This window comes from Cuculus canorus, chromosome 7 (assembly GCF_017976375.1).
Source record: "Cuculus canorus isolate bCucCan1 chromosome 7, bCucCan1.pri, whole genome shotgun sequence".
Classification (NCBI taxonomy): domain Eukaryota; kingdom Metazoa; phylum Chordata; class Aves; order Cuculiformes; family Cuculidae; genus Cuculus; species Cuculus canorus.
The window spans coordinates 34287983-34303190 of record NC_071407.1 but is presented as its reverse complement, the minus strand read 5'-3'; the positions used below and the strand labels follow the sequence as shown (position 1 = coordinate 34303190).

General features: G+C 45.7%; 1 protein-coding gene across 1 annotated transcript; it reads left to right on the top strand.

The window, feature by feature from the left end:
* Window positions 1–3055: 3055 nt before the first annotated feature.
* Window positions 3056–14850, top strand: TACR2 (tachykinin receptor 2). The gene is made up of 5 exons (XM_009565271.2): window positions 3056–3505; window positions 7012–7206; window positions 11029–11185; window positions 12608–12804; window positions 13722–14850. The coding sequence occupies exons 1-5, from the start codon at window positions 3060–3062 to the stop codon at window positions 13912–13914; spliced, it is 1188 nt and encodes a 395-aa protein (XP_009563566.2). The 5' UTR covers window positions 3056–3059; the 3' UTR covers window positions 13915–14850.
* The last annotated feature ends 358 nt before the right edge of the window (window positions 14851–15208 follow it).

Below are 15208 nucleotides of genomic sequence, written 5' to 3'. Positions count from 1 at the left end.
TTCCAGACACGCATCCTTTGTTTGCATCTCTTACCCTTTGCTCAGGCCTGGAATTGGTGACTCAGCATGGCAATGTTTGGCCTCAAACAATCCTGCCCATAATAAAAACAACAGTGAAACCAGCCGAACCCAAACCCAAACCCCTGCTTTCAGGCAGTCCCTTTCCCTGGTTTAATTCCAAAATGATCGGAGAGGCAGGCAGGTTTTGCCCATAGTCCCAGGTAACTGTGACTTTCCTGAGGAATTTGGAGCCTGCCTTTGAAAAAAATCATTCCAGTTTGCAAATCAAAAGGCCAACAGCACATATTACATCGCTGGCTGGGCTCCAGGATGATAACCTTGTCAATGCACAACGAGCAAATGAATAAAAGGTGTGGGTGTGCATAAATGAAAGTAAGTCCCTGCTGATTTGTATGACGAAATGTTGACCGAAGGGTGGCTGATCTCTGATTATCACCAAAGCAACAGGTCAGGGACCAGGGCAGATGATTCAGAAGAAGGTTCCCAAGAAAACGTGGGCACCTTGGCTGTCTTCGAATTCAAAGTCAGCTGAGAGAGTGTTTGGGTTCACCACTGAAACATCAAAAACTACAGACCTTTCTCTAAGTGCTTGCTTACATTCTACTTTCTATAAAAAAGACCAATAGAGAACTTTAGCTGCACTCTCAGCTGAACATACGGAGAGTTTTGTCCATATTGTCCTTAGAATTTGAAGAGATTTGAGCAAGCCAAAGGAAAAAAAAATCTGAAGAACACTGTTAGCTGTTGAATTTGTATTGCAAAACCTGAAAAGCCCTCCTGGATGACATACAGAAGTTGTAAGGTTCATAAGCTGCTTAATGAGGTGTCGTTGGAAGATGTTCAAGAGCCTGGAACAGATTTGCAATACATATGAGGAGACGCACACAGTGTATTTTTTGCAGTTTCTAGGAAAGACAGTCAGAAGGATTACCTGCAGGGAAGTCCATCATGGGGAGAAGGAGATATTACTTATAGTATTACAAGTATTAATTGCTAAAAAATCAACACCTGGGTGATACCGCCTCAGAGAAGACCTGCTTTAAAGAGTTGCAGAAGTTAGGTGATGGGTTAACCGAAAGCTGCCTCCGGAAATTAATGAAGCAAGGAAAGAGTCCAGGCTGAGCTAGTGGAAAGGATCCTGAACCGATAAATACTGCCCTGTTTCAGGGGTGCCTGGCACATCTGCAGCTCCAGGAACCAGAGGAGCTGGAAAATCACTGCTATCCCAGAGCCATAGGCACAGGGGGAGTTTTTCCTTTATTTTACCAGGTTCCTTTATTATCAGGTTTCTGAATCCTGAAAACAGGTCTTAAGACCTGAAACACTTTTAGCCTCCAGCAGAGCAGGCAGGAGCCAGTGCCAAGAACTCTTTGAAAGCTCAGCCCCAACATGTTCCTTATGTTTAAATCATTTAATGCAAAGCTGAGTGCAAGCAAGAGCGATAGGTGCGGAGTAGAGGTAGGAGGCGGGGATCCCCCTTTCCTATGAGCACTGGATACTGCTCCTTGCATGTGTGAGGCCCATAATTTTCTGCAGCACACACTGAGAAAGGGGATGCAGCACTCTGGGAGAACATCGGTCATTCAGCCCCTCAGCATCACAGAGAGTGGAAGCTGAGAGGTGAGGCTGCTCTGGAAGTTGCCATGCTAGAGAGCAGCCAGAGAATCAGAGAACCATAGAATAGTTTGGGTTGGAAGGGACCTTAAAGATCATCCAGTTCCAACCCCCTGCCATGGGCAGGGACACCTCCCACTGGCTCAGGCTGCCCAAGGGCCATCCAACTTGGTCTTGAACACCTCCAGGGATGGGGCAGACACAGCTTCCCTGGGCAACCTGGGACAGTGTCTCACCACTCTCATGGTGAAGAAATTCCTCAAGTCTAGTCTAAATCTGTCCCTTTCCAATTTATAGCCATTACGGGTTGCTAGAGCTCTGGATGAGACCCTGGGTGCCAGCTTCCCACTGAAGCCTCATTAAAAATTCCCAGCTTCCTGGCTTTCACAAACACCTCTCTCCTCACACTATTCAACAGTGACGCTTCAAACACTAACAGGACACATTGCTGTAATTTCACTAAATTAATTCATACCAAATCTACTAAATATGACTGGTTGAGTCATATTCTATAGGGCAGTTGCCATTATGTGAAATGTATTAAAAATGCAGATAAGCCTCCAAACAGTTGCAGAGAGCAAGACCACTTTGCTAAAATTGTGTTGAATATATTTCTTACCTTTCTTGCTGTAAGAGCTTTTGTGAAGCCAGGGAGAGTCCTGGAAATGCAAGGACTGCAGGACTGGTAAAGCCAGCAAAGCAGTCAGCCTTGCATTTCAGCCTGTAAACCCCGAATTAGCAGCGTGTCCATTGCAGAGATTATTTCAAAAGAAATGGGAAGAGGGGGAAAGTTTCAAGTACCACTTTACCGTGTTTCATTTAGTGTCAAATTGGTTGTTTAGTTTTTGCCTGAATGAGACTCCACCTCCTTTCAAAGTCCCCTTAAACCCCGTAGAGAATTTATCCCAGTACAGCTCCTGCCTCGCACTGAACAGTTACACAGGCGAAGAAAACCAAAGATCTTCAGTCTCACTGCTAAGAATTCAGATACCTGGGGCCTTGGAAAACTGCTGCCTTGAAAAAAGGATTTCCGCTTGGACTGCAATGTTTTCTAGCTTGATACTTCCATTTATATTTTCTTGGCCTTAAAAATAATCTGAAAGAAGACATTGCCCATCACTCACCCGGAAAACACCTTCTTCTCTTCTTTTTTTTTTCTTCCTTTTTTTTTCCTTTTTTTTTAAGGAAAAATAAACTCAGGAGGGTGAGTTGTCCTTTAGTTTGTGCTCTTCAAGCGTAGGTTAAAATGCCAGGCAAGGAGGAGGCCCTCGGTGTCGCTCATCTCCTCCTGGAATTGCATTGCATCACTTGGAAAACAGGACGAGAGGACATGAGACATCTTATCCCGATGTCTTTATGACAGCATTTAGTCATATGCATGGAGATTCATAGCACCAGTATCTACTGTAAAAAAAAAAGAGCAGATGCCAGTCGATTTTATTTTATGCTTAGCCAAAGTAAAAACCATGAGCACATTTTCCATTTTCAATGCTAGCAATGTTTCACAGGCTGATTCCCTCGAGGAAAGCGACAATTGGACAGCAGTGACACAGTTTACCCAGCCAGGGTGGCAGATTGCTTTGTGGGCTATCACTTATTCCTTCATCGTTATCACATCCATTGTTGGCAACGTCACCATCATCTGGATTATTCTTGCGCACAGAAGAATGAGGACGGCTACCAACTATTTTATCGTGAATTTGGCTCTTTCCGATTTGCTAATGTCCGCTTTCAATACCATCTTCAATTTTATTTACGCCAGTCACAACGTCTGGTATTTTGGCAAGGAATTCTGCAGGTTTCAGAACTGGTTCCCGATCACCGCGATGTTTGTGAGCATTTACTCCATGACAGCTGTGGCTGCAGAAAGGTAAGGGGCGAAGGGAGAAGACAAAGTCTGAAAAACCTACTGTAAGTTATAAAAAATGATTGCAATACTCTGTGCAATCGGCCCTCACCTACTGTGCCAGGTACCTTATCGGCAAAGTTGGGAGGAGTGCCAGGCAAAGAGATTAAGGGTTAGATGCTAGTCATGGCATGAAAGGAAGACTCTTCTTTCTTATCCCTGGCCTGAATCATACCCCGGTCTGTAACAAGAGGAAGTGGCTGGTATTTTATCGTTCCCACATTATTGCTCGTAAGTTGTTGCCCAGTCATCCTGCAAACTCATTTTTTTAAAAAAACATGAGAAGGACCCATCATCTGGACAAAGTTAGAAAGATTCGAATGTGCTGTGGGACGCTGAAAGTATCAGCATCCACTATCCCACTTGTGAGCCCAGCAAACCGCCAGAAATAGTGGGAAGCAGACCAGAAATGTCAGTCTGCTCCAATAGTTCATAAGAAAGACTTAATCAAGAGGGAAGAATGTAATTACAGTGATTTTGTTTGACTTCTGAGATAATTCGGTATTTTCATAATAGCCTCTTACATCTGCCAAGTCTCTTTTACTTGAGCTTAAGTTTGTGGAGTCAAACCAGCTCATTGTTAAGTACCGCGACACTGTTTCTCTTTTTACTGGAAGCAGCCAAAAGTCCATGGGAATATCCTCTCTTCAGGCGATGGCATGTAAAAAAGGCAGAGGAGCTTTTAACTACCTTCTAGGCTCTCTGCCCTCTTCCCGTCGCTTTCCTGCCTTCCCCATTTCTTCCACTCTCTGCCTGGCACTGGGAACATGTGTGTCTTCTCCATCCTAGGATGCCCCAGCCACACACCCAAGGTCTTTCTCCTGGGCAGCAGGACCTGGCATGCAGAAATACCTGGCAGCTCTTTATCGAGCCCTCCTGTTGACATTGCAGTTTCCTTCAGGTTTCCTTCATTCCTTATCGAGCGCATGAATCTCTGAAGGGGCCTTCCAGCTGCCTTGGGAGCAGAGCGAGCATCCCTTTAGAGCCACCTGAAAAGCATTGCTCTGTGAGACAGCAGGGACGCTTTCGTAACTCCCACCCCTGCTCGCAGCTCCGTTCACCCCGGCACACCCAGGGTAGCAAGCAAAATACACAAATCGTATCAGGTAGACAAAGTAGCAGGAGAAATAAGGCTTTGCCCCATGTGTATGTCATGCCCACGTAGCTGGGAACATGGCACAGTACAGGACAGTGGCCCCTGGGATCGCTGGAAGGATCGCTAATAATCCCAGGGATGAGCAATGTGTTTCTCAGCCTGCAGTTGTCCAGATGAAAGCAAATTCCTATTTAGAAGCAACGGTAGCTCAGTTTCAGACTCAAATACCCTTTTGTACTGTTTTTGGCTTTAAATCAAGGGTTGTTGGTAACAACCTGCTTTATACATGTGGTCTGCCAAAGAATGCTTCTCTTTTAAATAAATCCACTTCAGCCTGCCCTCATGTCTCCCTACTCTCGCTCCTTGGAGACCTTTGGTAAAAGCACCTATACAGCCAAAATCCCTTATGTCACATGACACAGATCAGAAAGAAAACTTGGCATCTCCCTGCAAACCATATTTAGCTATTCTCTGCTTAACCTTAAAATAGATCCTGACACTGCCTCCTGGAAACTCATGGCTTCCACTTATTGTTATGAGAACTTGCTTCAACTTGGGCTCCGTTGTTTAACTTCAATAAAACAATGTCTTCTGAAGTGGTTTATTATAAGGAAGAAGGCTAAGAAGGGACAGTTCTATAAATCATCTTTATCTGCCACGGAAAGGCCCTGGCAATATTGCCCGTTGTTGGGTTTAGGACCAACTCTCTTTCCCTGTTTCAGGCTGCTCTGCATACCAGAGCAGCTATTTCCACTGCACGCTTTCTGCAGTGCTCCAGGCAGAAATGTAGCATATCAGCTCAAGTTTCACATCCTGATTAGCAAAGTCTCCTAGGCTCACTTCGGAAAGCGTGCAAGAACATCTGAAATTCAGCTTGTTTCTTCTGCACGGGACAAGGACAGGAGGAAGTGTGCCGGGAGCATAGTCTCAGCATCCTGAGATGTCACAGCGAGCAGGAACGGGGTGGGCAAAGGCAGCTCTGCCACACAGTGAGAGCAGCCAGGACATCTCAGCAGACTCCATGTATCTCCCAACTTGCAGGAACAGCCAGGAGAGCTCAGCCGATTCCATAAATCTCCCAACTTGCAGGAGCTTGCCTAAAAGCGCAGCTCGCCTCAGGGCGCACCGCTGGCTGAGTGGGAAAGCATCCCCTCAGCAGCCCTGTAATACCTTCAGGGTCTGTACCACAGGCTGCTGGGGCAGCACAGCAGGTGGCATCACTTATTACCCAGGACCTGCTGTTCACCGAGAGCCACGGCTCGTGGGTTTGGGCACTTCTGTGGGCAAATATTCTGGAAAATATTTGCCACTTGGTTCCTTCCCATTGGGATTCAAGCACTGTAAAAGGCTGGCTACGAAAAGCTGAAGAAAAGCAAGGTGACATGAAAGTTTTACAGCTAAATAAGGCTCTGCCGCCGTGCACCTCTGTCTTGCTTACAGTGCTGTCTGTCCGTGCGGCCACCCTGTCCTGCAGCAGCCGAGCAGAGCTCCCTCCCAACAGCCTGGACAGGAGACAGCACAGAGACTGTCAGATTTTTCACTATGAAAACCAGGAGGCAATTGACATTTTCCACTCTATTTTGCCTTTGTAACAAGCATGACAAAGAGGACTGAGAGCATGACAAGAAATGCATAATTGATTATGTCCTCATTACGATACCATGCGTTTCTACACAGGGAACTTAAAACCAACAAGCGCCTGGGCTTGCACGTAATCTAATAGTCAGATGTGCCATGAGGGCTCCGAGCAGGTGTGGGATCGAAAGGGTCAGCTTTGCCCTTCCACCACAAGCACAAGTGCTCAAGTGCTTACAGGATGGCACAAAACTTTTCCATGGCTAAAAATCAGAGGAAAAAAATATCCAGGGTAAAGGACACTCAAGACCTCAATCTGCTGTTGTGATAATACGGCGCGTCAGAGGGGACCGATATAATTAAGGGGGAAGAGGGTGTTAAGGCTTTTTTTTATAGTAGAGGAAGCAGGAAAGAGCATGGTATTAAAATGCTTATAAGCCCAAACCGACACGGACAGTTCACAGCGTGGAATTTGAGACCAAACCCACAAAGCATTTGAATAATTAATTTTTTTTTAAAAAAAAAATAATAATCAGTGTAAGGGGAATACTTGCAAAGGACCACAGAAGACATAGATAACTTTTTCCCTCCTCACATCAGAAGCATCCATCCAAATGGATTTAATAAATACTGCCTTAAGACTTGAAACCATCCTCCTTCCCATTATTTATAGCCTGGAACCTATCAAAATGTCTCTATAAAGAAAGCCCACCGTACTGTCTGGGGAGTTTTTACACTCACTATATTTGTTGTATCGTTTACCTGCACAACTGTAAAATCATTACCCATTTTCTTGCAGGTACATGGCCATAATTCATCCCTTCAAGCCCAGGCTTTCTGCTGGAAGCACCAGAGTCATCATAGGGATAATCTGGCTGGTGGCGTTTGGGCTTGCCTTCCCCCAGTGCTTCTACGCCAAGATCATGATGGACAACGGAACAACAAAATGCATCGTCGTCTGGCCAGATGACGTTGGATCCAAGCACCAGCTCACGTAAGAGAAATGAAAACCTCTTGATTTATGCAGAAAGTAATTTCATCTCCAAACCATTGGCTACAGGCAGTGCTGGGGGAGAAGACAAAGGGGAACCACACAGTATGGGAATGCATCTCTGGGGCAGCCCATCTAAGCTGAGTTTAAGCTAGTTGTAGAAAAAAATGCTAGATGATCATGCTGAGGGTAAAGAAGGGTGATGCACCATCCTCTTCTGCTTTGAAAACTGGTTATAAGATCCAGAAACTCTAGATCCAGGGGTCAACGGATTTAAGAGAAACCAGCACAAAAAGTCTCTAAACAAGCAGTAAATCCTGATTTTGGATTTTCGCCCTCTGTCAGACAGGAAGAAACTGTGTATCTTGAATGCTGAGAAGCCAAATAATTAGCTAAAAATTATACTGCACTTTGAGGAGCGGTGGGGGTGAAGTGGAGCAGGTTTCAGACATCCTGAGGTTTTATAGACTGACTTATCTGGGCACATATCAGTGCTCTCAAAGCTCCTAAACCTCACAGCAATTTCCTCCTGCTTTAAAGCAAGATTGTCCAGACAGATGAAACAAGCCACACCCATCATTTAAGGGATCTGCTGCGATTAATCATCATTCAAAGCACACGATATACAGAGCAGTTTGAGAAATGTACCAAGCAAAACATATTTATAGAAAGAAGTTATGGAAGTACTGCTGAAAAGGAACAAATTGATTAACAAAATGAAAACAGTTTCTCAAACCAAACCCAAGTGCTAAAGTCCCTTCACCATTCTTCACAGTGAAACCTTTCACTCAGGGACATCTTTCCCTTCTCCGTCTTCATCTCTGGCAGACAGCCGGATGCCTCCTGTGATTAGTTATTACCAAACTAACTGGAGTTCACACTAATATGTGCCAAGTTCCAGTAGCCTCGTGTAAGTTTGGCTGAGATACAGCATGTTCAGCCACTGGCAGCCAGTTATCTCCATCCTTCAGAGTCACGGAAGAGTAAAGGGTAAAACCAGGCTCGCACCACTTTGGGTGATGTTCCTCCCAGAGCTCCTTGGTTGGTACTCTATGGCACATGCCGGAGAACACAATACGCCTTCTCCTATGGAGAAGGAGGGACAGTGGATAATCATTTGTATATAAGTCACTAGCGACTATTTAATTCAGATGTAAAAAGTTACATTTATTTCTCCCATATCCACTGCTTGGGAAGGATTGAAACAAGAGTTTACCATTATGTCGATAAAATCTCTGAGAGCTGGAAATGTTGGTCCTGAACACAGCAAGTAATAGGGCAAGTTCTTTCTGGGATCCTCAGCTGAAGAGCAGCAGCTCCCAAATATGTTAAATCACTCCTTTCACAATAGCTCACTCTCCCTCAACGGCCTCAGATTTACAGGTTTCAGTAGCTTTCCTAGAAAGGAAGTTGGAAGCAGCACTCCCCAGAAATCATTCTGAGTGATGGATCTGTCGGGACCAACGCCTGCAGTCCACACCAGGGAGAAAAAGCCACATGCAGCCATTCATAGAATCATAGAATAGTTTGGGTTGGAAGGGACCTTAAAGACTATCCAGTTCCAACCCCTCTGCCATGGGCAGGGACACCTCCCACTGGCTCAGGCTGCCCAAGGCCCATCCAACCTGGCCTGGAACACCTCCAGGGATGGGGCAGCCACAGCTTCCCTGGGCAACCTGGGACAGGGCCTCACCACTCTCACATAGGGAAGAAATTCTTCCTTGTGTCCAGTCTAAATCTGCCCCTCTCCAGTTTATACCCATTGCCCCTCGTCCTATCACTCCAAGCCTTTGTGAACAGTCCCTCTCCAGCTTTCCTGTAGCTCCTTCAGGTACTGGAGGGTCACTATAAGGTCTCCTTGGAGCCTTCTCTTCTCCAGGCTGAACAGCCCCAACTCTCTCAGCCTGTCCTCATACAGGAGGTGCTCCAGCCCTCGGATCATCCTTGTAGCCTCCTCTGGACCCATTCCAACAGCTCCATCTCTTTCTTATGTTGAGGATTCCAGAACTGGACACAATACTCCAGATGAGGTCTCACAAGAGAGGAACAGAGGGGCAGAATCCCCTCCCTCGCCCTGCTGGCCACGCTGCTTTTGATGCAGCCCAGGACACGATTGGCCTTCTGGGCTGTGAGCGCAAATTGCCAGCTTGTGTCGAGCTTCTCAACAACCAGCACCCCCAAAGACCTTCTCCGTAGGGCTGCTCTCAATCACATCATGCTAGTCCAGTTACCAAGGAAAACACTAAGAAACCGAGAGAAAAAAGAAAAGGAGAACCAGGTTCCTTTGTTAACTGTGGGTCTTCCAAATCCCTGTTGGCCGATTAAAACAGCTTTCAAGATTTCTAGACTTCAGAACAAAGGAAAGTGCTTTTCTATGGGACATTTTTTTTTATGATTATGATAGAGACATATCCAAAAGACCCTGAACAATGTACTTCTGTGACTGCTAACGCCTGAGGAATCTTGGATACGAAGGATCAAAATTTGTAGAAGTTTAACCAAAATAAAGAACCTTAACTACAGAGGACTTTTTTCTAATGACAGGTTAACTTTGCAGAAAAGTAGCAAAACTACAAGACTAAAAGTTTCTTTTTGTCATATGCTGAAGCTTAAGTTCCCGTCCTCTTCTCTTCCTCCCAGGACAGGCACTCTAAAAGAGCTTTGCATTTCTGCTGCTTTCTACACCTTCAAAAGAGGTACTGCTCTAACTAGGAAAAGTGGAAAACAGGCAATGACATACGTGCCATATATGACAAAAACAGTATTTTTCTATATGCAGCCCCTGCTCTGATAAATTGGATCCACCAAGCAAGAGGGAATACCAGCAAGCACCCCAACACCCAATTTGATAGCTCTCTGCAGAGCAGTTGTCCCCGGTCACGAATGTGATGAGTAACTCCAGGGCGTTGTCATACTGAGAAAGACCATTTGCACCGAGCCTTTCGTGGTCAGTCCAGCAATGTGTGCCAGAACCCTCCTGCCTAATCCCAGTTTTCACACTGTTTAGGTTAATTTGACAGCTGCTGTAGCCGAATGAGCAGGTTGTTCCCTCCCCATAAATGGTGGTGGCTTAAAATAATCAAATCCCAGCACGAAGGAACCAGCAGAAGCTTGCAGGGTAACATGGAAGGCTAGGAAGAGCTGAGCTAAAATACAGCTGAAGGAGATGCCAGGGATTTTGGTCTAGAGCAGTAACAGAGCAGCCTGATGGTGATAAATAATTGTGTGTGCGCACACAAATAAAACCAGCCAGAACACAAACACAGCAACAACCTCCACTCACTTTCTGCGTGCTCTAAGTAGGGACTATTCTTTCCTCACTACCTGTGGATTCTTCCCTGCTGAGTTTGTGCATCCTGTTAGCAGCCAGCTACATGCCGTAGTTTGCTTTTTTCACTGTTGCTAAGTTCTTGGCACTATTGCATTCATCAAGTTACTCTGTAGTTTTCTGCATCTTCCTTTTCCACATCCCATTTAAAGCATTGTATATTGACAGCTGCAAGTCTTGAAGGTCTCTCCTGGCTGGAGTGGGACAGCAAAGTTCAGGGCAGGTGACCAGAGAGCGTAACCCTCTGATAAAAGATAAAATATATTACTCCGTCTTGCTGTGAATCCAGTCAAAGGGCTGATCATCACAACACAAGAGATGAGCTTTTGCTGTTCACAGAAGTCCCTGTAATGATGTTTGCAGGCAAAATTTCTGCTTCCTTATGCTTTGGGGTTGCAGTTAATGGGAGTGAGACATACGTGTCCAAAAGACAGTTTCTGTAAGAGCCCTACAAGAGACATACTCACGATGAAAACATGCTTGTTCTTCTTTTTCAGGTATCACATTGCAGTGATCGTGTTGATTTATTTACTGCCTTTAATGGTGATGTTTGTTGCATACAGCATTATAGGAATTACTCTGTGGAGCAGTGCGGTTCCAGGCAACCACGTTAACAGAGTCCGCTACGAACACCAAGTTAATGCCAAAAAAAAGGTAAGAAGTGAAAATTTAAAATAATTACCCTCAGCATACCGACACTGCTGGCTCCAACTCCAAAACAGAGCATATGTGCCATATAAAATCTTGTTGGATTGGGCACGAAAGGTTGACAAAATATTTTGGGTGGAAAACGCATCACCCAGCATGTATAGAAAAAAGAAATGGAGATCTACCTGCACCAACCAGCCTCCAAGGAAGAAAGGCCGACAACGGTAGGCAGTGTATCAGTTCCCAGCAGTCATAGAAACATAGAATACTTTGGGTTGGAAGGGACCTTAAAATCATCCAGTTCCAACCCCCCTGCCATGGGCAGGGACACCTCCCACTGGCTCAGGCTGCCCAAGGCCCATCCAACCTGGCCTGGAACACCTCCAGGGATGGGGCAGCCACAGCTTCCCTGGGCAACCTGGGACAGGGCCTCACCACTCTCATGGGGAAGAATTTCTTCCTTATATCAAGCCTAAATTTGCCTCTCTCCAGTTTATACCCGTTCCCCTTCTCCTATCACCACACGCCTTTATGAATAGCCCCTCTTCAGCTTTCCTGTAGGCCCTCTTCAGGTACTGGACGGTCGCTATATGGTCTCCTCAGAGCCTTCTCTTCTCCAGGCTGAACACAACCCCAACTCTCTCAGCCTGTCCTCGTATCCTCATTGAGGATTCCAGAACTGGACACAATACTCCAGATGAGGTCTCACAAGAGAGGAACAGAGGGGCAGAATCCCCTCCCTCGCCCTGCTGGCCACACTGCTTTTGATGCAGCCCAGGACACAGTTGGCCTTCTGGGCTGTGAGCGCACATTGCCGGTTCATGTCGAGCTTCTCGTCAAACCAGCACCCCCAAGTCCTTCTCTGCAGGGCTGCTCTCAATCACATCACCTCCCATTGTGTACTGAAATCGGGGATTGTCCCGACCCAGGCGTAGGACCCTGTATTTGGCCTTGTTGAACCTCATGAGTTTCACACAGCCCCACTTCTCCAGCCTGTCCAGGTCCCTCTGGATGACATCCCATCCTTCCAGTGTGGCAACTACATCGTCCTTCGAGAGTAAAGCCCAGTGTGCTGTGAATCCACACATCACAGGATAAACCAGAAGGAAAACTCTGGACGGGGTGGAAAGGTTTCAGTGTAAGAGCAGTTACCGCATTTCTCTTCCACATCGCTCTGACACAACTGCAAGTAGCTCCTCTGCAGAAGGTCCACTCAGTGCACCAGGAAACATTTGTTCTCTCTCCCTGTTCCCAGTTTCCATCATCAGGGCTGGTTTCTTTGCCACAGCACCCTGGGTCTACATAACATACACTGCACTTCAGGAGGGCAAAACAGACCCACAACAAAAGCAGCATTTCCCATTCCCCCAGCAAGATCAGACAATCACCCAGCGGCCCAGGAATAACACGCTGGCTTTGTTTTTCTAGTTTGTGAAGACCATGGTGGTAGTTGTGATCATTTTTGCTGTCTGCTGGCTGCCCTATCACATATACTTCATCCTGGGGAGCTTCAAGGAAAACATCTACCAGCAGAAGTACATTCAGCAGGTTTATCTCGCAATCTTTCTGCTTGCCATGAGTTCAACGATGTACAACCCCATCATATACTGCTGCCTTAACCAGAGGTGAGTAACATGTACGTGTGTGCAGGGAAAACAAAAAGCTCAGTCTGAAAAAGCATAAATCTCCAGGGGTGAGAACAACTGTCATTTTTCAGCTAGGGTCACAACAGGCTGGTAGAGAAGTGAATTTATACTCTGCCAATACCGTGAGATTAGCCACACTCTGCAAGTGAGCTTTTAACTCAAGGCTTAAGATTTCCTGCCTCTGAATAAAGCATAGGCAGAAGGTATATGATCAGCACAGCCACATCTACACCAGTTTCCACACACAGACTACCTTATTACCAAAGAAGGAGGGAGGATTCTGTAATCCCTGAAACGCCTCTGCTGACCTAATGCCAGGCTAGCTCGACCACCCACTCCTCCAGTTCCAACCCCATCAGCACAGCCCTGAGCCCCTCATGCAGGCACAGGACTCATTCCTTTGGGGAGCAGGAGCAGCCCATGGGTGACCTGCCGAGGCTACGGTCTGGGCACATTGCCATAAGTGAGCAGCTGGGAGAGCACAACCTCGTCATGCCAAGAGATGTCTCTCTTGCTCCGTGCTGAGAACAGGCTGCTCTTGGGACGCTGGTGTGCAGGATGCTGAGCACGGGGAGCTGCACTGGCTGCTCTGTGGATCTCCACGCCAAATCCTGCCTTCTGGCAGTACAACCCACTGCCAGAACTCTCCCTAACCCACAACATCTCCCTAATCCTCTACATTTACTTAAAACATAAGGAAACCTGATCATAAACTCCCGTTGCTCTTCCCTCCCTGTTTTTTTAGACATTTAGCTCTTCACCTCACTGATTTGATTTCCATAGAAGCTTTTCATTTCCACGGTCACTCAGAAGTAGAACCAAGTTGTATATTTGTTCTTTCTCTGTGCAGCTAAAAAGATGATTTCACCATTTAATTACTTTTCTTACATTTACAGGTTCCGTTCTGGCTTCAGATTAGCCTTCAGGTGGTGTCCATGCATAAAAGCAACTGAGAAAGATAAACTTAAACTTACATCCCCATCTCTTTACCAGACAACACACAGAAAGTCAAGATCAAGTTTCAATACAGAAACTCAATTGAACGAGAAAGAGAAGACATCGTTTTCCCTCACCCAGTTAACACTTTGATTTCCTCCTCCTGGTTCTGGCTCTATCTCAATACACCTTTTCAAGGCAACAGATCAGTAGAAGCCTGAGGCGGGTCTTTTTTTCTAGAGCAATTGTTTCCTATCGGACTTCTTAAGATGCTATCAGCATTGAAAACAGTCTGCTCATAATACTTCAATCCAAGTATCACCCAGCTATGGAGGCTAGTTCATCCCTTCCTTACACCAACAACGGCAATACAGAACAGAGAGATTTTGCCCATGAGGTCAAAAAACCCCAACAAAGCAGACCTGAGACAGTGCCAATCAGCAAAATATCAATGATTCCCTTCCAGACAGTGATTTCCTGCTATCTGTTCCACCAAGATGCTTAAATCTGGAAAAGAGGCGATTGAGCAGAAAGGCTGGAGCACATCTGGACCAGTCTGGATAGACGCTGAGGACTGTGTGTGCACCTAAGTTCCATGGCTCAGCAACCTCAAGGCAGACAAGACTTATGAGGCAAAGCTTGTTTACAACAAAAACAAACACTAAAACATCCAGACTGAAAAGCCTGCCCTGAACATTTTCTGAATTCTGGGATTTTTGTGCCTACGATTTCACTAGCGCCATCTCTCATCAGTTAAAAGCAAGAAACAGCTCTTAAAGGTGTCATCATTGCATGGATTTCTATAACCTTGTACCAAAATACGATGTCATTTTCCCATTAAGCTTTGCCCAAGTGATTCCTTCAACTTCACATAGTTAATAGTGGTGTCTAATTCAGAGTTGAGGCTCTCTGAAGAGTCAGCAGCCAAGTGTGGGATGCTCACTGGCTTGGTCAGGGCTCATGCATCCAATCTGAATCCATCTCCCTTCCCTTCTCTTGGTCCTAACCAGAGTCTGACCCATCACTGCCTTTACCCAAATAGTCCCTTTATCTTCCCTTTCCAGACTTACCCCATATTTATCATCACTGTTCTTCTCTTCTTAGATATGAAAATAAAGGCTGAAATATGTCATCTTCAAAGCCTGAGGCATTATGTACAGGCGTGGAAAACAGGAGAAGCTGAAATATAAACATTATATAAAAGTAATACAGCATTTGATACTGGTGTGATAAGGAGCACCTTACAATCACCTTCACCTCTCGTGACAGGTTTGTATATATCACAGAGCCATACCTTAGCATACAAAAAGCTCCTACAATTCGGTAAGATCCAGTTATTTGAAATACTCCCCTTTGCTCTGTGAAAGCAAAACCATGAAGCATTGCCAGGCTTAAATTCTGCAGTAAATTCAGAGAAAAGATTCATAGCTTCAACTGAAAGAGCACT